This window comes from Asterias amurensis, chromosome 11 (genome assembly GCF_032118995.1).
Source record: "Asterias amurensis chromosome 11, ASM3211899v1".
NCBI classification, from domain to species: domain Eukaryota; kingdom Metazoa; phylum Echinodermata; class Asteroidea; order Forcipulatida; family Asteriidae; genus Asterias; species Asterias amurensis.
In genome coordinates this window covers 20,281,095-20,304,210 of record NC_092658.1, presented here as the reverse complement: position 1 = coordinate 20,304,210, position 23,116 = coordinate 20,281,095, and the positions used below count along the sequence as shown (strand labels likewise).

Below are 23,116 nucleotides of genomic sequence, written 5' to 3'. Positions count from 1 at the left end.
TAAATCTGACAAAGACTTCATGACTTAAAGCGCTGGACACTGGATGTGTTGATAATTGTCAAAGACCAGTCTTCTCACTTGGTGTATCTCAACATATGAATAAAAATAAAAAACCTGTGAAAATTTGAGCTCAATCAGTCGTCGAAGTTGCGAGATAATATGCTTTTAGATGCTTGATTTCGAGAATTCTAATTCTGACTTGGTCTCGAAATCAAATTCGTGAAAAATTACTTCTATCTCGAAAACTACGCCACTTCAGCGGGAGCCGTTTCCCACAATGTTTTATACTATCAAGACCTCACCATTACTTCTCACCTAGTAAGGTTTTAGGCCAATAAATATTTTGAGTAATTAACCAACAGCGTCCACTGCATTTAAGCCTTTCTCATGCATCTGAAATCACTAAAATTTTAGCATTTTATTATTTTCTTGCAACGATGTACGATGACAAAATGAGCCAAAGTTACCACAGGTTAGTTATTTTATGTTTATTATGTTGGAATACACCAAGTGAGAATACTGGTCTTTGACCGTTACCAAGTGTCCGTACCTTTGATACATGCCTTTTGCTTGCTGTTTACTAAAAGGGTGGGGGGTCTTCAGAATTATTGCACTTACAAATTTCAGTGAAATGTAAAGTCATCGTTCGGTGGTGTCTACAGTCAAATATGTTCACATCTGGTCGCAGCATTCGCGAAAGTTAAACCAACCCAGGTCGAAATTCCAGTTGAACCTAGTTAAACTGGGTTTAACTGGAACTAGTTGAAACCAGTTGATAAACTAGTTAAACACAGTTAAAACCAGTTGGTTTAATATGGAAAATGGACAGAGACCAACTGGTTTATAATTTCAACCAAGTTGAACACAGTTAAACCTAGTCCAAACCAGTTGGTTAATATGGAAAATGGACGAGTTTGATCACTATCCAGTTGAACCAGTTGACCCCAGTTAACTAGGTTCAACTGGAATTTTGACCTGGGAACAAGGGCGTTAAGAGGAAACTCTTTTGCAGGATGCTTACTGCCATTATACAAAGAAAAACTTTTCCGGATTCAAATTACACGATTTGATTGGGTTTCTTTTGAATTCTGGTCAATCCCAGAAGTATGACTCTTCATTCAACCTGCTTAAAGACACTGGACACTATTGGTAATTACTCAAAGACCAGTCTTCTTACTTGGTGTATCCCAACATATGCTCAAAATAACAAACCTGTGGAAACTTGAACTCGATTGGTCGTCCAAGTTGCGAGAAAATCATGGAAGAAAAAAACACCTTTGACACAAGAAGTTGTGTGCTTTCAGATGCTGGATTTCGGGGCCTCAAAATCTAATTCTAAGTTATCGAAATCTAATTAAAATATTATTTTAGTGGAAACTTTATCTCTTTCTCAAAAACAGGGGGAGCCTTTTCTCACAATTTTTTATATTACCAATGTCTCTCCATTGCTCATTACCAAGTAAGTTGTAAATGCCAATAGTGTCCAAAGTCTTTAACTGAGAACATATAATTAGCCGTTATGAACTAAAAGAATGGTATAAAAAATGCAAATAGTTAGTGGCATGACTTCCAACCCTGGCAGTGTCTTTTCTCGAAGACTTTTCAAGAAAGGCTCTGCTAGGGCAAAAACGATTTTGGTGCTGTACACTCGTTACTGCTTTAAGTTTCACCGGCAATTTGACTCCCCAAACATGGCAGGCATGGCAGACAGTTGCCTACGTGTAACGTTTAAGGGTTTAAAATACAAATTACCCAACGGTTTTGTGATTGGTGTTGCTTTGCTACTACAAACATAGAAATGAGATCTTTCAACAAATTTGCTTCATTGCACTCATAAACATTCATAATTAAGTCTATGCAAAGTTGATGCTGCAGTTTGTTTATTTCTTCATTTAATATATCTTTTTTCATGTTTTATTTATTTATTTATCTATTTAGATAGTTTTTAGCTTTCTGTTTTCGGTCAGACCGTCTGGAATTTGGGAAAGTCCTAAATTACACGTATTATTCTTTAGCCCATTCTATATTAAAGTTTTGCCTTCGATTAAATTGCTCTGTAAAGTACAATATACCAACTTTGAAATATTGAGGATATATTACTGAAAGGGCTGTGTGGACATATTAATTTTTAAATAATTAAATAAAATTATTACATTCGGTATGCGAATGTATGCCTTTTTGAAATTGGTTTGTGAAACTGTTTGGTTGTTTCAATCCAAATAAAAACACATGTATAAATATAAACAATTTTAGCCATCATAATTGTTCACTGACAACAATTTACAGTTTGGTTGATGACTTAGCTCATGTTACATTCCATGCTGAACATATGGCCGACACAGGATAAACATCCATAGACACCTCAGGTGGGATTGGTACCCACGAGCTGTGCTCGCCTCTCACAACTGTGGCCCTAGTTCGATTCCTATATTTGTATTATTTTTAGTCGTCACTTTTGTACACTGCCATCATTTTCCAGTTCGTTTGATCAGTCAGCTTATGGAACATTCCATGCTGAACATAATGACCGACGCAGGATAACACATCCATAGACACCTCAGGTGGGATTGGAACCCACGAGTTGTGCTGGCCTCTCTCAACTGTGGCCCTGGTTTGATTCCTATACTTGTTAGCCATCATAGGTCAGGACTGATACTTCACTGAGGTAACACAGGCGCTTGCCTCCATGCCCCCTGGTCATTGCCTTGGTGCCCTTGAAATGCTCTAGTAATTCCCTTAGGATGCCCCTTCAATCAATCAATCAATCAATCAAACATAATTTGTATAGCGCCTAAATCAAAAGTGTGCTCAAAGGCGCTGAGGCACAGAAGAAATAAAAAGTTATTGATGGTAGTAGGCCTCCTGAAACAAGTGGGCTTTCAGAAGTGCCCTTAGCTAGGAGAAAATGCCTTGGTGCCCTTAGCTCGTGTTATATTCCGTGTTGAATGATATGGTAGATGGATTGAAGCAGTAAAGGAACTGAGGTGTTGACATCTTGATCACCCGAGGAGAAAATGCCTTGGTGCCCTTCTCCTTTCAAAAACGTAGCATACAGGGCTGACGACACACTGCCAACGTATGATCACTTAGCTCGTGTTATATTCCATGTTGAATGATATGATAGATGGATTGAAGCAGTAAAGGAACTGAGGTGTTGACATCTTGATCACCCGAGGAGAAAATGCCTTGGTGCCCTTCTCCTTTCAAAAACGTAGCATACAGGGCTGACGACACACTGCCAACGTATGATCACTTAGCTCGTGTTATATTCCATGTTGAACAATATGATAGATGGATTGAAGCAGTGAAGGAACTGAGGTGTTGACATCTTGATGCCAACGTCCATCTTCAATCTCACATGCTGGACTCAAAATAGCCGACGCAACACTGGAGACACAAACAAGGGGGAACAAATACATGAAGAAAATGTAGAGTACAGTGTTTTAAAAGATTCAGGTTAATCCATAGAGCTATATATATTGACTATGGTATTGGGCCCTGGGAGCCAAGGGTTTACCTTGAGGAGATGTGACTTTTTATCCCGCTCTGGTAAATTTTTCTTTGTTCAACCCATAAAAATAGAACCCGGAGAATGCTGAGCTCGGCCGTCCTCTGTGTCGTCTGTGGACACGGCGTGTATGGCAAAATGACAAGATGGCATCGCACATAACGTGTTTCTAGTGTTTTCATTGGTCAATTGGACGTCTACTGTATGGCAAAATATCTTGCCATACATGCATAAAAAAATGGCTTACGCGCGTCCATAAAAATAGTCTCACAGCGAAATCGCACACACATTGACACACTCGGCGTTCTGAGGGTTCTACTTCTATGATTCAACCCCAAATCATTGAAAATTTACCAAGTCACGCAGTGTCTTTTCTCTTGTGAAATAAATTCTTCAAACAAAATCAAACTCACTCTGGCAATTTGAGGACGTCGATGAGCTCACTGGCCCTATCCATTAGGGCCTTCTTGTGCTCGTCTTCGATACAGCTCCTCATCTGTTGCTGGGAGACCTTGGTGAGGCAGAGAAGGACCCGTGGGATCAGGTCTTGGCAACGTGAGGCAAGCTGGAGAAAAATTAATTTAATCAGCGTTTTCTTGATTCAGAAACATTGGGTGCATTCGTTTAGCTTCCCTGGGTCAACCCCGCAGTGCTCACTCGGGTGAGCCCCTGACAAGAGCTAATCGAACGATCACACTCGCCCTCTCGTGGTGACGGCATGCACCTCAGGTCACCCCCAAGTGACCCACTCCAGAAGCAGGGCACTGGGGGCTGACCCGGGTGAGCCCCGTCAAAGCTATTCGAACGTACCGGGCAAACCGGGGTCGACCCAGGGAAGCGAAACGAACGCACCCTTTACTTCCATTTTCACAAATCACTGTTTTTTTTAAACGTTAGTGGCCTGGTGGTACGACTCTAGCAGAGTCTTTCTCGAAGGCTCTAAGTACTTTAGGCAGACTCTGATAGGGTCAAGCGTAGGCCATTAATTGTTTTTTGCATTTTTATAGATTCTTTTGGTTAACAACATGGTTTCTCTCCAGCTTGCTTCATGTCACCTCTTGGCAATATGTTAAAAAGCAGTTTGCAACAGCCAATTCTTTTTATCAAAAATATTGAACAGCGTTAATGAGGTCTTGGCAACGTGAGGCAAGCTGGAGGAGAAAACATTTTAGTTTGCATTTTCTTGATTCAGAAACTTTTACTTTTTCACAAAAAATATTTTAACATATTGCCAATAGGCAATGCGAATCAAGCTGGAGAGAGACCAATTTTGAAATAAGCATTTTCTCGATTCAGAAACTTTTACTTCCATTTTCACAAAAAAAATATTGAAAAGTGGGATGAGGTCTTGGCAACATAAAGGCAAGCTGGAGAAAGACCGTTTTGAAATTAGCATTTTGAAGACTCAGAAATTGTTAAGGCTGGTAACTTGGCTGGTAAGCATAATTTTCTTGTGCTTAGCTACTTTCTTTTGCCGAAGCAGCTGTATGAAATTGAGTCCTAGTCTTAAGCCAACTTCTGCTGATCAGAAACACCAGAGCTTGAGTCCAGTGCGCTTGACCCCTTGGCCATGACACGAAATGAGTTGATGAATAAAACCCTTGTGGATAAGTGAGATGATAACACACCTCTTGCTTGTTCTGTATTCTGGTTGGCTGAAACACGGTCACGTGGGTAGAACTAATATGGTCTAGTGATCGTGCCCGCGTGTTGTGCGGGAACTAGTTCCCGAGCGGGCACTAGTCTTTGAAAATAGTGCCTGGTTACAGCACCCTCTCTTGACTTGAACCGTAAACAGCAACTACAAAACTTCCTTTCTCTTCCAGATTTCTGTTATTTTTTCACATTTAAGACCGAGCTGTGTTATAAAACACATATTGACTGGCATAATTTGGTAACTAGTGCACGTCTATTCCCCCCTCGGGCCTGTGAGTGTGAGTGACTCGGGGGAATAGACGTACACTAGTTACCTCACTGCCAGTCAATATGTGTATACTAGTGACCTACCTTAGCTAGTGCTGTCATGCAGACTGTCAAGAGTCTCGCGGAGTAAGGAATGCGTCCAATGCTAGAAGATTGAACCAGGACAGACACTTCATACAACAGTGTCTCAAGAGCCTGTAGATAGAAGATAACACATTACATCAGGCCCGGAGTTACACATGGAGGCCAAGGTCTCTGTTGCCCTGGTTGTGGACTTGGTGCTCCATCAAAAAGTTCCCACATAACTTGAAGGCACTGAACCATAGATATTGACCCATTTCACCTGACGTCATCATCAGAAAAATCTTGAATGCGCCATACTGGTGGGCAATTTCACTGTGCGTTTTTATATATAACTCTATGCTGTGCGTTATGCAGTTAAGTGCACATTTTAGGCGACGCGGCGTTAATACACGTAAACCTAACTGCCCACCAACATGGTGGGCGTGGCATTAGTCGCCGCGTGTGACGCACGTGCAAGGGGTCAATAGAATATAATACCTAGATCGGCCGTGCGTACATACGCGCCATAATTCCGCGTTCTTCATGGACGCGCTAAAAAGTCACGTGCTGGTGGTAACGCACAGAAAATGAACATTGGAGATCGGCCTTAAACCAGCGCTAAAAGTCACGTGCTGGTAGAAGATGAACGTTGGAAATAGGCGAATGGCTGCCCCCATGCCAGAACCTGCGTATGTATGCGCGGCCGATCTAGGTATTATATTCTATATCTATGGCACTGAACACTCTTGGTAATTATTAAAAATAACTGTTAGCATGAAAGGTTACTTGGTAAGAGGGCAATGGAGAGCTTTTGAAAGTATAAAACATTGTAGGAAACTGCTCCCTCTGAAGTAATGTAGTTTTTGAGAAAGAGGTAAATTCTCACTTCTATATTGAAAGACTTCAGGCCTGAAACCTTTTTTGGGGCATCTAAAAGCAAACAAACTTGTTCTCTTGCAACTTTGATGACCAACTGAGTCTCAATTTTCACAGGTTTGTTATTGAATGAATATGTTGGGATACACCAAGTGAGAATACAGGTCTTTGACAACCACCGAAGGTGTCCAGTGCGTTTAAGGATGTTTCCAATGGAAGTCCCCCCTTGCAAAATAAATAATGGCTTTGCCCTCTCAAAGATAATGTATTCTTACCTCATAAAATTTAATAATGACTTGCGTATTGCATCGGCTATCATAGGCAGTAGATGTGTAGTCGCCAACTATCCATACCTGGACAGTATACAAGAAAAAGTAGAATTTCATAATTGATTTTCAGAAAAGTAAATTGATTTTCCTATTCTGTATTAATAACAATAATAAATTACATTTATAGTTTGCCCTCTCCATCCGAAAGTATTCGAGGGCACAATTTATAATATAGTTACATTAAAAATAACATCAAAATACAATCATTACAGCCTAAAAATACAAAACTGTACCAACTCAATACGGATTTGGCAAAAAGTTACACAAACAAAAAACATAAAAAGCAGAAACCCTCACCCCTGTATAAGGGGGATCAAGACACTGCAAAAATGTGATTATGGAGTTTATGTATCCCTCGACCGAACCCACACTCCAAAAACATCACAAATTGAGATAAGGTAGTGCATTCTGCTCTACCAGCCAGACTCCTAAGATGATACCCATGCCTACATCGTTACGGGCTGTGAAGGAGGTAACCCTGTTTCAGCCCCAGGAGTTGGTGGCAACTTGCCCCTGGCGGCAGTTGCAAAAGTAGTGCATTATGCTCTACCAGCCAGGTTCCTAGTTTATGATACCCATGCCTACCCAGGAGTTGGTGGCAACTTGCCCCTGGCGGCGTGTGCTACCAGCAAGGTTCCTAGTTTATGATACCCAAGCCTACATCGTTACGGGCTGTGAAGGGGGGTATACCCTGTTTCAGCCCCAGGAGTTGGTGGCAACTTGCCCCTGGCGGCAGTTGCAAAAGTAGTGCATCATGCTCTACCAGCCAGGTTCCTAGTTTATGATACCCATGCCTACATTGTTACGGGCTGTGAAGGGGAGTATACCCTGTTTCAGCCCCAGGAGTTGGTGGCAACTTTCCCCTGGCGGCAGTTGCAAAAGTAGTGCATCATGCTCTACCAGCCAGGTTCCTAGTTTATGATACCCATGCCTACATCGTTACAGGCTGTGAAGGGGGTAACCCTGTTTCAGCCCCAGGAGTTGGTGGCAACTTGCCCCTGGCGGCAGTTGCAAAAGTAGCGCATCATGCTCTACCAGCCAGGTTCCTAGTTTATGATACCCCTGCCTACATTGTTATGGGCTGTGAAGGGGGTAACCCTGTTTCAGCCCCAGGAGTTGGTGGCAACTTGCTCCTGGCGGCAGTTGCAAAAGTAGTGCATCATGCTCTACCAGACAGGTTCCTAGTTTATGATACCCATGCCTACATCCTTACAGGCTGTGAAGGGGGTAACCCTGTTTCAGCCCCAGGAGTTGGTGGCAACTTGCCCCTGGCGGCAGTTGCAAAAGTAGTGCATCATGCTCTACCAGACAGGTTCCTAGTTTATGATACCCATGCCTACATCCTTACAGGCTGTGAAGGGGGTAACCCTGTTTCAGCCCCAGGAGTTGGTGGCAACTTGCCCCTGGCGGCAGTTGCAAAAGTAGTGCATCATGCTCTACCAGACAGGTTCCTAGTTTATGATACCCATGCCTACATCGTTACGTGCTGTGAAGGGGGTAACCCTGTTTCAACCCCAGGAGTTGGTGGCAACTTGCCCCTGGCGGCAGTTGCAAAAGTAGCGCATCATGCTCTACCAGCCAGGTTCCTAGTTTATGATACCCATGCCTACAACGTTACAGGCTGTGAAGGGGGTAACCCTGTTTCAGCCCCACGAGTAGGTGGCAAATTGCCCCTGGCGGCAGTTGCAAAAGTAGTGCATCATGCTCTACCAGCCAGGTTCCTAGTTTATGATACCCATGCCTACAACGTTACAGGCTGTGAAGGGGGTAACCCTGTTTCAGCCCCACGAGTAGGTGGCAACTTGCCCCTGGCGGCAGTTGCAAAAGTAGTGCATCATGCTCTACCAGCCAGGTTCCTAGTTTATGATACCCATGCCTACAACGTTACAGGCTGTGAAGGGGGTAACCCTGTTTCAGCCCCACGAGTAGGTGGCAAATTGCCCCTGGCGGCAGTTGCAAAAGTAGTGCATCATGCTCTACCAGCCAGGTTCCTAGTTTATGATACCCATGCCTACATCGTTACGGGCTGTGAAGGGGGTAACCCTGTTTAAGCCCCCCAGGAGTTGGTGGCACTGTGCCCCTGGAGGCAGTTGATCTGGGTCTATAGCCCAAACAAGTGTAGCCCTCACCTTGAAGTGGCAGTCCAGCCTTGTGAGTTGGGCAGAACCTAAAATATTATATATATTATATTATATATCAAATAATAAACCACAAGGGATATATTATATTATAATATAAACCTATAAAATATTTAATTAAAAAAAAAACAGGTGGGGTACAATACTCCACTTTTCAAGGAACTGATCAAGACACTCATAGGAATAAAATCATGGAGAGAAGCAATTCTGATAAAGTGCTTTGCTCACACAAGTCCGAGTACACATTCTGAAAATTACCCAACTGGTGTCCACTGCCCTAGACTGCCTAACCAGGACAACCCACTACAATAAAGATCATTTTTTTGTTTCTTGAGAGCTTACCACATGGGCAAAGAAGTCCTCCTTATTATCGATGTTTCTCAGAGCGCCGATGAAGTCAAGGAGTTCAGACTTGAGGTCCATGATGAGAGATGGGCATTGCTTAAATAATGCCAGCAACTCCTCAGCCAAGACCCTGAAAAGACAGAAGGTTCATCGTTGATTAAGGCTTTAAAGTATGGCTCATTTTAGCTTGAAGATCTGGGCCCAATTTCATGGCTCTCCTTACCGCCAAATTATGCGCTTACGATCACGATTCCGCGCTTACTTGCAAGCGGCGAATTTCTGCGCTAGCCTTGTAAGCGTAGAATGCCTAGTAACGTGGAGCATGCATGAGCAGAAATAGGCTTGCCGTAAACACAGAATTCTTGCTTCTATAATCGCCGGTTCTTGGCTTACGGTAAGCAGAGCCATGAGATTGGGCCCTGACGTCACACTTTGAGGCTCGTGAAAAGCGCCAGAGACCGGCCTCCAGACCGACGTGTACTTTCACCTTTGCACGCACAGACGCCAACATTCGCCGCTAACCCGTGAAATAGGCTTGCCGTAAGCACAGAATTCCCTGCTTCTGTAAGCGCCGATTCTTGGCTTACGGTAAGCAGAGCCATGAAATTGGGCCCTGACGTCACACTTTGAGGCTCGTGAAAAGCGCCAAAGACCGGCCTCCAGACCGACGTGTATTTTCACCTTTGACCGACATTCATTCCACATAGAGATACGCAGTTAAATTCGCATCTGTAATAGGAGTGTACTGTTTGGGCATCTATGGAAAGCTAGCTCATGTCAATGATATCATTGTATCCGATAGAACCACGTGTCGTGGCCGAGCGGTTAAGAATAAAACCACTGAATTCAAACTCTGGTGTTTCTGATCAGCAGTGTGGGTTCGAATCCCAAGCCGTGACACTTGTGTCCTTAAGCAAGACACTAAACCATTGCTTCATCCTTTGGATGGGACGTAAAGCCGTTGGTCCCATGTGTTGTGTAACGCATGTAAAAGAACCCAGTGCACTTATTGAAAAGAGAAGGGGATCACCCCGGTGTTCCTGGCTGTGGCTGCTGTATGCGCCGTAGCACTTTGTAAACCCATATAAGGTGCTACATGTAACTAATGGGTCTCACACTGCAATTACCTATCTTTCTGAAAGTTTGTATATGCTCAGCGCCTTGAGTACCTTGTTTGGTAGATACGTGCGCTATATAAGACTTTGATATTATTATTATTATTACTATAGATTCATACCCATAACCCCAAAAGCCTAGTAAATACCACACTACAGAAGAAACTTATGTATTTCGTGCACATTGCAAGAAGAGATGGGGATAACCTGGAGAAGCAATGTATGGACAGACGTGTTGCTGGTCGTGCCAGCAGAGGAAGGCCAAAGGCGAGGTGGACAGATAACATTCGTGCACTTAATGGGGGGAGTCTGTATGGCCTGAGGAAGACCGCACTGGACAGGGATGCGTGGAAGGAGTTCCCTTCTTGGATCACCACGTGACGGCTGACGCCCGAATGGACTAAAGAAGAAGAGATTCATACTGCCTCCCATTACCGAAGTCTCACAATCAGTCATATAACCTGAAACAGAAATGATGATATTTCAACAATCGGACACTAGTGGATTTGAGTTTGACTTACTTTTGTACCTCCTTCCTAAATGATGGGATTCCAAACAGAAGACCCGCCCTTTCCAACATGACAGGGACAAGCTGACAGAGGAGGGCATTGTCGGCATTGGAAAGAACCGTCTGGAAATAGAGTCTGTGCAGAAAATAAAAATCAATTAATAAAATAACAGTAATTTCATTGAGCTGCTTAGGCCAAAAATATTGTTTACAAAAGTTATTTGCCAAGCAGTTAGCAGGGAGCCACTGGGTAATTAGCCTATTCAAGTTTGAAATATATTGAGAATTATGTGAGTTTGAGTTTTGGGTCAAAATCAACAAAATGGTCAAACTTTCTTCATTTTTTTAAAAACAAATTTGGGATAGTATTTTTTCAAATAATACAGTAGGGCCTTCTGAAGACAATTTATTTGTGCAAATTACAGTACTTTGGAATATTCAAGTTTGAATTTTTGGTCAAAAATGTTTAACAAGTGTTCAAGTTTTCAGAACTTAGGTTTAACAACAAACAATAAATAAGCATACCTCAGAAGGAGTGGCACTGTCTGGGAGACGGGTACAACTCTAGGATATGAGGAGGTATCTGACAACAGCTGATGTAAGAATCCAAGCCTGCAGCAAACAATCCAAAAGACTCATTCATTGATTGGTTTACATTGAAGATCTACAACTACAGACGATGTGACCTCTGACGTCACTCGAAAAAACCATAACATGATTACCGCCGAGCAAGCTAGAAAGTACACGCAGTCTTAGCATGACTACACGCCTTTTTGACCGGCGATACATGGCGTGTACAGTGTTTTGAATGTAAACATAGGTCACATCGTCTATAGACTACAACCAACATTTTTCATTTATTCCATCGACTTCCACCAGACATTTGTGATGGTGATTATGTAATTAGGTCCCCTGTTTCCAGTAGAATTCTGTGCTTACAATCCTCAGAGCAGAATAAAGAGTTTCTGTGCTAGCCGTGTAAGTGAATAATGCTTGGCACGCCTGCGCACATGCAACACTTGATTCTTTGCTAACCCATTATTTATTTGCTTATTGTTTAGTTTCTTGTAAAGCGCTGTAGTACCTTGTGAAATAGTGTATATAAATGTCTATTATTATCATTATTATTATTATTATTATTATAACTTACTTGCTTATTGTGTCCCCCTGTCCGCTCTGTCGACGGAGGATGAAGTTAAACCACGGTTTATGCTCTGGGTTCTTGTAGGCATCAACACAAGCCGACAGTCTGACGTTAGGCTCAGGCATGAGGTAGTTATCGGAGGACTGTTGGGTGACGAGACGTTGCGATTGCTGGCTGGCCTCCAGGGCGATGGTCTTACAGGGAAGATCTAGTAATGAGTGGAGCATCTGAGAGGAAAAAAAGACGGGAACGGTTCAAACTTTTTTTCATGAGCTATTCCACTGATGGAACCTTGATCTGTAACCTTGATCAGTAGAGAAGTCTCCCGATTTCCCCAAAATCTTCTCCGCTGCAGTAAAATATATAGCATAGCAAGATAAGTTCTCAAAAGATCCCAATCTACCTGGCAAGTAGGTACACACCATAGAGTTATATATAAGAACTAGAGGGCAAACTGGCCTATATACGCGACCCGGCATGCGCGCAGGCGGCCATTTTCTAAACTGACAAAACGGGCATTGCTTAGCGTGTGTTTTTGCGGCCATTTTGTAAGTTGAAAAAACAGCATCGCGTAGCATTCAATAAACACAAGCTCAAATGTGTGTTTCATATTCAACGCGCGTACAGAATGGCGCGCACGTGTCTCCTTGCTGTCCCGTTACGTTTGTGCAAGAAGCATCACCAGTGCGCCCTTTAGTTCTTATATATAACTCTATGGTATACACATGGTGCTACCGCAAACCAAATATACATTGATAATATCACCTAAAATGCTTCAAATACCATATGTTTAAAAAAAGTTCACATTGTAAATACATGTTTAAATTCTGAAATGCACTTTGTTCTTTTTGTGGGCAACATTCCACTAACAAAATAATCTCCAAACCTACTAGAATGGAAATTTAGTATCTGATCTTTATCTACTTTTTTCTTCTTCCGCTTCACTTCGTCATTTTTGGAACTTCAAGATAAATAAACAAATTTAAAGACAGTGGACACTATTGGTAATTGTCAAAGACAAGCCTTCACAGTTGGTGTACAATGTATCTCAACATATGCATAAATTAACAAACCTGTGAAACTTTGAGCTCAATCGGTCATCGAATTTCCAAGATAATAACGAAAGAAAAACACCCTTGTCACACCAAGTTGTGTGCTTTCAGATGCTTGATTTTGAGACCTCAAGTTCTAAATCTGAGGTCTCGAAATCAAATTCGTGGAAAATTACTTTTTTCTCGAAAACTACGTTACTTCAGAGGGAGCTGTTTCTCACAAGGTTTTATACCATCAACCTCTCCCCATTACTCAACAAGAAAGGTTTCATGCCAATAATCTTTTTGAGTAATTACCAATAGTGTACACTGCCTATTGCATCATCCTTTTAAAAACAAAGTTTCAAAAAACATTACAAAGTCGTTCGCTTGAATTTGCTTATTTGTAGTCTGCTTACTTGTAATCTATCTTTCAATCATTGTATACTTCATTACATTAGGCGCTTTACAAATGTCTTCAGTAAATGTCGATATTATTATTACTGAGAAACGGATTAAACAATTTGCTATCAGAGATCATGTCCCGTTTTTATGTCAAGCGTTTTTTTTTCAAACTTACTTCGATTGTAGTCCGTGGTGAGATCATGGCAGGTATTATGTCCAGGAACTCAGTCAGAAATGTGCGTGGATTCCAAGCTAAAATCTGAAGACACAGAGATAAAACAATGTGATCATTAATTTCTCTGCACAGTCCAGATTATAAGATTCTTATAAGACTGCTCTTAGCAGCCCAACACAGGTTCTTATAAGATTTTAATAAGATTCTTATAAGTTTCTTATAAGATTCTTATAGAATATTTCGTAATGCAATGTTTCAAAACCCTAATAGAAAAACATTCAAAATCTCACCTTCAATAAATTTGGGAAGAACTTCTCCAGAATATCTGTCTCCATGCAAAGTTTGTGCAGATTTTCTTGACAGAACATGACTGTGTCGAAGGCAACGGACGGGTCACTGTAACGTGTGGCCAAGATCTCACCAAAGAAATGCTCAAAGGCAGGCATTGGTTCATACACTACCATCTCAACTAGGTTAAACAAAAAGGGAATAAGGCATTGATAATGTGTTCAGACAACTCGACCGTTTGGACAACTCAACGGTTGAGACAACTCGACCGTTCAGACAACTCAACGGACAGGTTTTTCAACTGTCAGACAACTCAACTTAGGACCAAGACATGTCGGCAGATGGACGTGAAGGGGACCTCAGCACGGGGTGCGCACGCGGCCGGGAAGGGGGGTTTAGGGCTAGGGTTAGGGTAAGGGTTAGGGTAAGGATTAGGGTTAGGGTTAATGTTTACAGGAATTTCGAGTAAACATGTCAGTAACGAAGGTTGACCGTTCAACCGCAGTTGTCTCAAAGTCGAGTTGTCCAAACGGTCGAGGTGTCTCAACTGTCGAGCTGTCCGACGGACGCGTTGTCTGACATCCATTGATAATTACCTTTAAAATGTCTGCCAATTTTTGTCCTCAAAGTGTGTCCTTTGTCCTTGAGTGCCTTGTTTAGTATACACGTGCGCTATATAAGACTTCGATATTGCTATTATTATTATTACCTATAGCCCTATCTTGGCTGTCTCCCTTTTTTGTCAATGTCTTTGTTAAGAGGTGCTTATATTATAGAAGTTACAGTGCACAATCTTGACCCAATGCCACACGGCAAAACGCAAACACAATACAGCTCAATAGGGCCTCCTCCCCCCCCCCGGATGTTCATTCATTGATTCATTCATTTCTATTTTTACCACACACACAAAAAAGTGATATAATTTACATTATATTATAATGATTAAGGAAACATGAGTCCAATTGGATTTTGTGTGAGGATGGAGGTCTCCAAGAAGCATCAGCTTGTCGAGTAGAGACCCTCTCATACAATAACAAAACAAAGACAAATACAACAATGTGAAAACACTATTACAACTAAATTACAAATGTTCTATCCCTTACTATGGTGAATGAAGAATTGCAGGAGTGTAAGTAGCACCCTGGGGTAGAGGTAGTCTTCATACAGATGGCTGTACAATCCTTTGATAGCTGAGAAGATCTTGGCTACGAGGGAGCTGTCCAGACTACAAAGCACGTCCAACAACGACACTGCTTCTATCAACGACTGATGAAGACAAATAAAGAGAAAGCAGTTTTGATCTGGGGGCCAATTTCATAAAGCTGGTTTAAGCACAGAAAACAGCTTAGCAAAGCAAAATTATGCTTACCAGAATAAGGTTACCAGTCAAAATACCATATCCCATGTACCATTTTGTTCCTAGAATCCTGCTAATTTCTGCTCACCTCAAACTCGCTAAGCAACATTCCGCTTAAGTAGAGCTCTAAACTTAGGCAATGGTCACAAATCTAAGCCCTAACTCCCTTGAGTGATTTCCTCCTCATTCCAACACTGTTTGGCAACTATTATTATTATAAATTTTTCTGGTAATGAAAGAAACGTAGCTCATAAGCCTGAGGAGGTCATTGGTTCGAATCCCACTCTAGTCAATTCTTTGTTCAACCCCCAAAATCATTTTAAAAATTTACCCAGTCAGTTTCCCTTGTGGTTTATATTGATACAAAAATAAGACCTCACATTTCCTGGGGCATTGAATCTGTAACAACCAGTACAATTTGCAAAGTTTGTTTCGGTTGGTTAAAGTTAAATCCGCGCCAGAACTTTCCTCATGTACTTACCGCTTGAATCAGATCTGGATCCTGAGTCTTTAATGGTCCTGGTATAAAACAGACAACAATTTTGATTTAAAGAAAACAGATATTCACACATGAAGTAATATAAAAGTATTTAAAGGTTTAGCAACGAGTTAACCTAGGTGTGTCATGGGAGAGCTCATAAGAACAGTAGACTCAAGCTATGGGATTTCTGATCAGCAGAATGTGGGTTCGAGTCCACAATGGTTGTGACACAATAAGCAGTTGATCAAAACACCTAACTATTATTGCTGCGTCCTTCGGAAGGAACGTAAAGCCGTGTGTGCCGTGTGAAGTGTAAGGCAGGTCAAATAACCCAGTGCACTCATCAAAAAAGAGAAGGGGTTGCCCCTCTGTTCCTGGCCACAGCACCTTATAAACCATTTCATCACATGGTGCTATGTAAAAGAATAGGTCTCATTCTTCCAAACCGAGGTCTGCAAAACTTGAGGGAAAACAAAATGAGCAATTTTAGACAAAGCCCAAGTATTTTGGTCATGTTAACAGAATGAGCAGCGACTGATACCCTAAAATTCTACTAGACTGACACATTGCAGGTACCAGACCCAGAGGTAGATCGGTAAAAATGTGGCTGGAAGATATCAAGCACTCTGCGAAGAGGCTGACATTTGATCAGTGGCAGCAGCAGGACACCTAGCAAGGAACAGAGACCTATGGAGACTCATAGTGGTTGGCAAGCCATCTCCAGGACCTACCTTGGATCAAGCACTTCTCTGTGAAGAGGCTGACATACCATCAATGGCAGCAGCAGGACACCTAGCAAGGAACAGAGACCTGTGGAGACTCATAGTGGTTGGCAAGCCATCTCCAGGACCTACCTTGGATCAAGCACTTTACTGTGAAGAGGCTGACATACCATCAGTGGCAGCAGCAGGACACCTAGCAAGGAACAGAGACCTGTGGCGACTCATAGTGGTTGGCAAGCCATCTCCAGGACCTACCTTGGATCAAGCACTTCTCTGTGAAGAGGCTGACATATCATCAATGGCAGCAGCAGGACATCTAGCAAGAAACAGAGACCTGTGGAGACTCATAGTGGTTGGCAAGCCATCTCCAGGACCTACCTTGGATCAAGCACTTCTCTGTGAAGAGGCTGACATACCATCAGTGGCAGCAGCAGGACACCTAGCAAGGAACAGAGACCTATGGAGACTCATAGTGGTTGGCAAGCCATCTCCAGGACCTACCTTGGATCAAGCACTTTACTGTGAAGAGGCTGACATACCATCAGTGGCAGCAGCAGGACACCTAGCAAGGAACAGAGACCTGTGGCGACTCATAGTGGTTGGCAAGCCATCTCCAGGACCTACCTTGGATCAAGCACTTCTCTGTGAAGAGGCTGACATACCATCAGTGGCAGCAGCAGGACACCTAGCAAGGAACAGAGACCTGTGGCGACTCATAGTGGTTGGCAAGCCATCTCCAGGACCTACCTTGGATCAAGCACTTCTCTGTGAAGAGGCTGACATACCATCAATGGCAGCAGCAGGACATCTAGCAAGGAACAGAGACCTATGGAGACTCATAGTGGTTGGGAAGGAAACTATCTCCGGGACCTGCCTCGGGAGGATGGCTTTAAATAAGGGAATCAATGTGTGGTGAAGAGGTTTTCAACTGGTGGTTTAATCCCAACGAGGCCTGGTTCTTGATAATTTTACCGAGACGAAGTCGAGGTAAATTATCAAGAACCAGGCCTCGGCGGGTTTAAACCACTAGTTGAAAACCGATTCAACACACTTTGATTCCCATTTATAAATACCTTTTCGGTCAAAAACATCATCACTTTTTGGTCAAAAAGTAAAACAAATGCAAAAATTATAATTGTTAAATGATTTCTTTCAACACAACACCCCTCCAGCTATGAAATGGTAAAGCCTCCGCCGCCCTCGGGAAAACAACTCCTTATAAGGGAATGCTGTGTGCGTCGCGCACATCGCGTGATGTGGCACAACTATTTCAGCCATTGCTCTCAACCAATAGGAATGAAGAAACTGTCTTATAAGAACAGGTGCAAGGTCACGTGTCACGCCTATGAATTAACACTTTTTACTGGTCATAAACAAAGGTTTATACACACCCACGTGATGCGCTCTCCACCAATAGCTGTCTGAGGTTTTTATGAATGAAAAATGAATGAATTATTGTTATTATTAAATGCATCTCCTTACTTCTCTCGCACTGGTCGATGACTCTTAATCCGTACTCGCAGGCCTTGTCTACCAACACCTGTCTAGCTTTAGTCGCAAAGCTCCCCGAGGTCATGAGCTGGGACCTCGACGACTCCGTTGACACTGCACCCGACGACCCTGACCCGCTACTGGATGGGGTAAGGTTCCCCTCCGATGAGGAGAAGTGAGTGGTGAGGAGCCAGGAACGCAGACAAGAGAAGCTGTGAATGTTTAGGAGTTGGTCTTGGGAGTAGTACTGGCTCAGACTGAGGAAGGTGAAGAACTCCTGGCAGGCGGACCCGTCAATCTCTGTGACCTGGTGCCAAGAAGAGAGGAGAAGAGTTTTTGAGGTAAGTATTTTCATATATATATGCGATTTGAGAACGTACAATTTGGTTTGGTTATGTGTGTAAACTTGCTAGGTAGTTTATGTTCTTTAGTTATATAGGACCACACCATTAAAAAACCACAACCATTATAATCTCTCATATGAACACACAATCTGTGAAGTGTTACGACAGTAACACATAAGACCAACACCTTTACATTCTATCCTAAAGACAAAGCAAATGTCAAGACGGGACTCGAACCCACACTCTGCTGATCAGAAATACCAGATCTTGTGACCCTGGTGGGCTTGACCGCTTGGCCACATCAGCAATAATACTGCGCCGGAATGAAAATCTGTTACCTACGGAGGAGAATATTTCATACACTGAACTGAAACTTACCTATATAGGATTTGAGGCATTGCATGTATCAATATATATATTTGGTTTGCGGTGACACCATGTGACCAACCCAAGAACAGTCTCCGCGGTAGTACAGTTAATTACGATCATATAAGCTAAAGTAGTGGTCCCAGTCTATTTCTATACCATCCGCCCAGGTAATAGTTAATAAGCAGGACAGTTCTTTTCAGAACTGAGAAGTGTTTCGAACACCCGAAACTACTCCGTGGTAGTATAATTAAGCAAGACAGTTCTCTAAGAACAAACTTTTCAGAACTGAGAAGTGTTTTGAACACCCGAAAAATCTACTCCGTGGTAGTATAATTAAGCAAGACAGTTTTCTAAGAACAAACTCTACCTGGCAAGTAGATACACACATGGTGTTACCGCAAACCAAATATATATGGAACTTACCTGCTCCGTTTTCTTAGACTTTGACTGTCTTGCGTTTGGGTTAGGAGCCTGGTTGATGCTGGCCTGTGTTAACCAGTCGCTGATCTGAGAACTCACCACGTAAACCTGCTCTAGAACAAAAACAACAAAAAACAGATAAGTATAGGGCAACTTTAATGCATTATCTTTTTTTTGATATCAATATAAAAAACTGACTGAGTAAATTTTTAACTGATTTTGGGGGTTGAACGATGAATTGGATCGGATTAACGTGCCGGCGCTCTTATCTACCAACTGAGCTAACTAGCCCTATCAAAGTTGCCATATACAACTTTAATATCATCAACTGTGGTTTTATGATAAATACACGTAGATTATTCAAACCTGCAAAATGGTATGTAGTGAATGCATAGTACATAGACAACCCTCCTACTATCTGACCATTCAATATAATAACTGTGGTTTAACTCTGGAGTTATAGTTTTTTTTTAAACAGGTAATTTCTTACTCGAATATAAAAAGACTTCATGCCTGAAGCCCTTTATATGGCATACTGATAACACCCACCCACATGCAACAGGGGGGGGTTTTTTACTTTCAATATTCAATATTCAATATTCGAACCCACACTCTGCTGAACAGAAACACCAGAGCTTGAATTCGGTGCTCTTATCCGCTCGACCACGACACCCTTAATCCTAAGTTTAGGAAGAGTTTGGTGAAATCGATGGCTGTGCCTTAAATTACTCTCTTTTTTTAAGCTGAAAGACAGGTACCTCCAGATAGAAGAGACCTGTTGAGGGTTGCTAAGCTAACCAGACACCCAAGAGCTCTGGCCTGGACATCTGCATCAAAGCCAACAGTAGAAACCCAACGAACCATGTGTGAAACTAACATCTCCGTATGGCCAACAATGTCACCCTGAAACCAAAGAAAATTCCAACAAATAAGAGACTTTATTGAGACGCTACATGGCAGCAGACTTAAGCTTGGTTCATACTTCCTAGGATGCGAACGCTAAGTGAATAATTATGTTAAATGGCTTCGCAGCGAATGTTTCGCAGGAGTTGAGCACAAATCATTTGTTGCGAATTATTCAAAATTCATATCGCATTCGCAGGAAGTATGAACCGGTCTTTACCAGGTAAAAATTCATTGTTCTTTGAAACATTTGCATGCTTAGAACTACAAAAACGACAGAAATTTACCTGACAAGTCTACTGCAATGTACATACATGTACATGTAGCATTCTAAAGTCGCCTGATACATAGCCAATAAAGAGGAATCAATAATAATGAAAAGTCAAAAATAGATTTAACTGACTAAAAACAAACTCAAAAATTGAGAAAATGCGGACCCTTCAAGTTAAAGTAAGAACACAGCTGGTGATAAATACAAAGTGACACTTTTAAAAAAACATGACACAATGCGCTTAAATGCTTACTTTTCTGCTACAGTAAGTACAAAGTTTTGCAGCCATGAAATTGGGCCCAGCTGTATAATGACCCCCCACCTCTGCTTCATAAAAAAAAAAAAAAAGTCATAGATTTATAAAGTGAAACTCACTTGATTCATCAGCACAGGTAAGATGAATGGCACCTGCTTCAAGTTAACAGGTGGATTGAAGTTGTCGATAACAACTTGCTCTGTCGGTGCGTACTCCTGCAAGATGGCACTGCACAGAATGGAGCCTTTGACCCCGCCCAATATCCCATGATCCTTCTCGGTCATAAGACATTTTAGTTTGTCGACAAGGTGCTGTGGTAACCTTTATAAGAGACCAAATATTGTTGTTTATCTTCCAGTAAGCGCTAATCCACCAATCAGATGCTTGTACTGGGGGGTGGTGTAACACAAATATAACACTGTTTGAGGGCGACTAGTCGATAGCTCCCGAGGCATTGGAAGTTGACAAACTAGTACCCAAGGCGAAGCTGAGGGAACTAGTTTGTCAACTTTCAATACCGACTGCCTCACAGGATATGGGACGCAGAAGTGCTAAATTTTTCCGTATTCCACTCACGCTATCAAGGGATATCTCATTGAGGTAAATTTGATACTATATTATTTCGTATTGAATGAAAAAGTGGTGGCACCATACAGAAACTTTTCTATTCAGAAAGTTGATGGACAAAAATGAGATTTCAGATAATACCAAAATAATACCTTCTCCTATGCTTTGTGCATGTGAGATAAAACAACAGTCTTCGCAGGTCATTCAAGCAGTCGCCCTTGTCCTTGTCTGATGGCTGCGAAGAGCTTAGTAAGTTAAGGAGGCCGTCGTAAAATGCATCTAGCTCCAACTTGGTTTTATTCCTGTTGAGAGAGAGAAACATGGGGTGGTTTGGAATGCTAGGTAGGTAGTTGCAATAACGTAACACTCCTCCCGACGGCCGGACCTGATGGCCGTCGGGAGGAGGGTTACGTTATCGCAACTACTAGGTAGGCTACTTTATAGATCCAGTAAACTGGGGTGCTGTACTTCTTTATTTTAAGTTTTGTCATTATTGGTCGTACTAGCTTACGAACGATAATGACAAAATTTTTAACAAAGGAGTACAGCACCCCAGGTACTTGGTCCAGCTACTTGATGAGTTTCTAGAAGTACCTCGAAATCACAAACACCTAACATTGATCGGAAAAGTTTCCGTATGGCGCCACCACTTTTTCATTCCTTATGAAATAATATAGTTATCTAAAAAATTTACCTCAAACAATGAGATATCCCTTTTCGTAAAAATTAGTGAAAAAGTTGTGGCGCCATACAGAAAGTTATCCAATTGATTTTAAGAATCGACTCCTCCTGCTAGAACTATGAGGTACGTTCCGCTATCATCTCTACAATAGCGAGTATACAAACCTCATAGTTCTACTTCAAGAGTATAACCAACTCAGCCCGTCACATGCCCGACTTATTAAATACTGCATTATGATTAGACCCAGTAACTGGGGGGCTGTACTCCTTTTTTCAAAATTTTGACATTCTCTGTCGTCGTGACAGAGAATGTCAAAATTTCAAAAAAGGAGTACAGCGCCCCAGTTACTGGGTCTAGTCTACATTATGATATGGCCTGCATACAACAAAAGTACAACTTATACATTTATTACAGGTACCACAGAGAGAGTGAATTAAAACTATATCTTTTCTTATTTTCATTTGAATGAATTTCCAAACTAATAAAAGTAAAAATCATGAAATCCTCACTAAAGACACTAGACCTCAGATTTTCCATCATAAATGTCTTCCTTATATCAATCCCAAACCATCACGCCTAGGCACCCAATCAAACAATTCACTAATATTAACTCAGCCAAACTCCCCGACTTTAGTTGAAAGACGGTCTTCTGGGAGCAATGCAAAGTGCAGATTCGGAGACAATCGTGGGAGAGTGCCCGTGGGGGCCAGCGGCGCTCCGTGCCCCACGAGTATGCGGTGAAGACTTGGTCCGTATTTACCTTGCTTGTGAGATACACTTTTCCACCACAGCTGTCATTTTGTAGCTGGAAATCACGGAAATCACCCCAGGCTTACATCTATGGTCTTACAATTCCAGATGCATCAGTAAAAGTCACATTTCCGGAGCATAGGTTTATTGAAGGGACGAGAACATGACAGTGTAAACTTCTCGATGTGTTGACACTAGCACTTCACTATTTTACGACGAGAGAGGGCGACAAAGCAATCTAGCGGGGGGGGGGGGGGGGGGGTGGGGGGGGGGGCTATTCTGGGGGCGGGGCGGGGACTGGGGCGGAGGGGGGGAGCGTTTTAAAGCGACCAGTGTAAAACGCCTGCTGCCATTCCCTGGGGGTAACCCTAAGCAAATAGGGTGGTGTGAAAAGGGCTTTTGAAATTGTATGACTGTGAAAATGTAGTCAACTTTGGACCCTTATAGCAACTGTATCAATAATGGATCGCCATCAAAGAAAAATCCCTCTGCACCCCCCTCTCTCCCCTTTTTCACCAGAGTCCCATAAGCCTATGAGGACAGGCCCTGACCTGCATAATATCAAAAGCCATGTCAACTTAGAACGATTTAAAAAACTTATAAAGGGTGGAATAAATTTTTACATCCCCCAAACAAGGTTACGGTATTTAATAGT

The 23,116-nt window shown here is 42.2% G+C and overlaps 1 protein-coding gene across 1 annotated transcript; it reads right to left on the bottom strand.

Moving 5' to 3' along the window:
- Positions 1 to 1,840: 1,840 nt before the first annotated feature.
- Positions 1,841 to 22,644, bottom strand: LOC139944572 (AP-5 complex subunit zeta-1-like). The gene is made up of 18 exons (XM_071941622.1): positions 22,472 to 22,644; positions 21,182 to 21,331; positions 20,582 to 20,783; positions 19,791 to 19,935; positions 19,036 to 19,145; positions 17,891 to 18,206; positions 15,687 to 15,724; positions 14,952 to 15,114; positions 13,851 to 14,029; positions 13,561 to 13,644; positions 11,956 to 12,176; positions 11,331 to 11,417; positions 10,819 to 10,941; positions 9,180 to 9,312; positions 6,646 to 6,723; positions 5,516 to 5,626; positions 3,922 to 4,073; positions 1,841 to 3,387 (listed from the first exon to the last, which is right to left on the bottom strand). The coding sequence occupies exons 1-18, from the start codon at positions 22,507 to 22,509 to the stop codon at positions 3,264 to 3,266; spliced, it is 2,454 nt and encodes an 817-aa protein (XP_071797723.1). The 5' UTR covers positions 22,510 to 22,644; the 3' UTR covers positions 1,841 to 3,263.
- Positions 22,645 to 23,116: the final 472 nt, after the last annotated feature.

What these genes read in the sequence shown, in the direction of transcription:
- LOC139944572 (XM_071941622.1), bottom strand. Translation starts at nt 22,509, where the DNA reads ATGACAGCTGTGGTGGAAAAGTGTATCTCACAAGCAAG. An exon ending in TGCACAAAGCATAGGAGAAG is followed by an intron (nt 20,784 to 21,181) that starts GTATTATTTTGG and finishes TCTCTTATAAAG; the next exon opens with GTTACCACAGCACCTTGTCG. An exon ending in CATCGACCAGTGCGAGAGAA is followed by an intron (nt 15,725 to 17,890) that starts GTAAGGAGATGC and finishes GTTTTATACCAG; the next exon opens with GACCATTAAAGACTCAGGAT.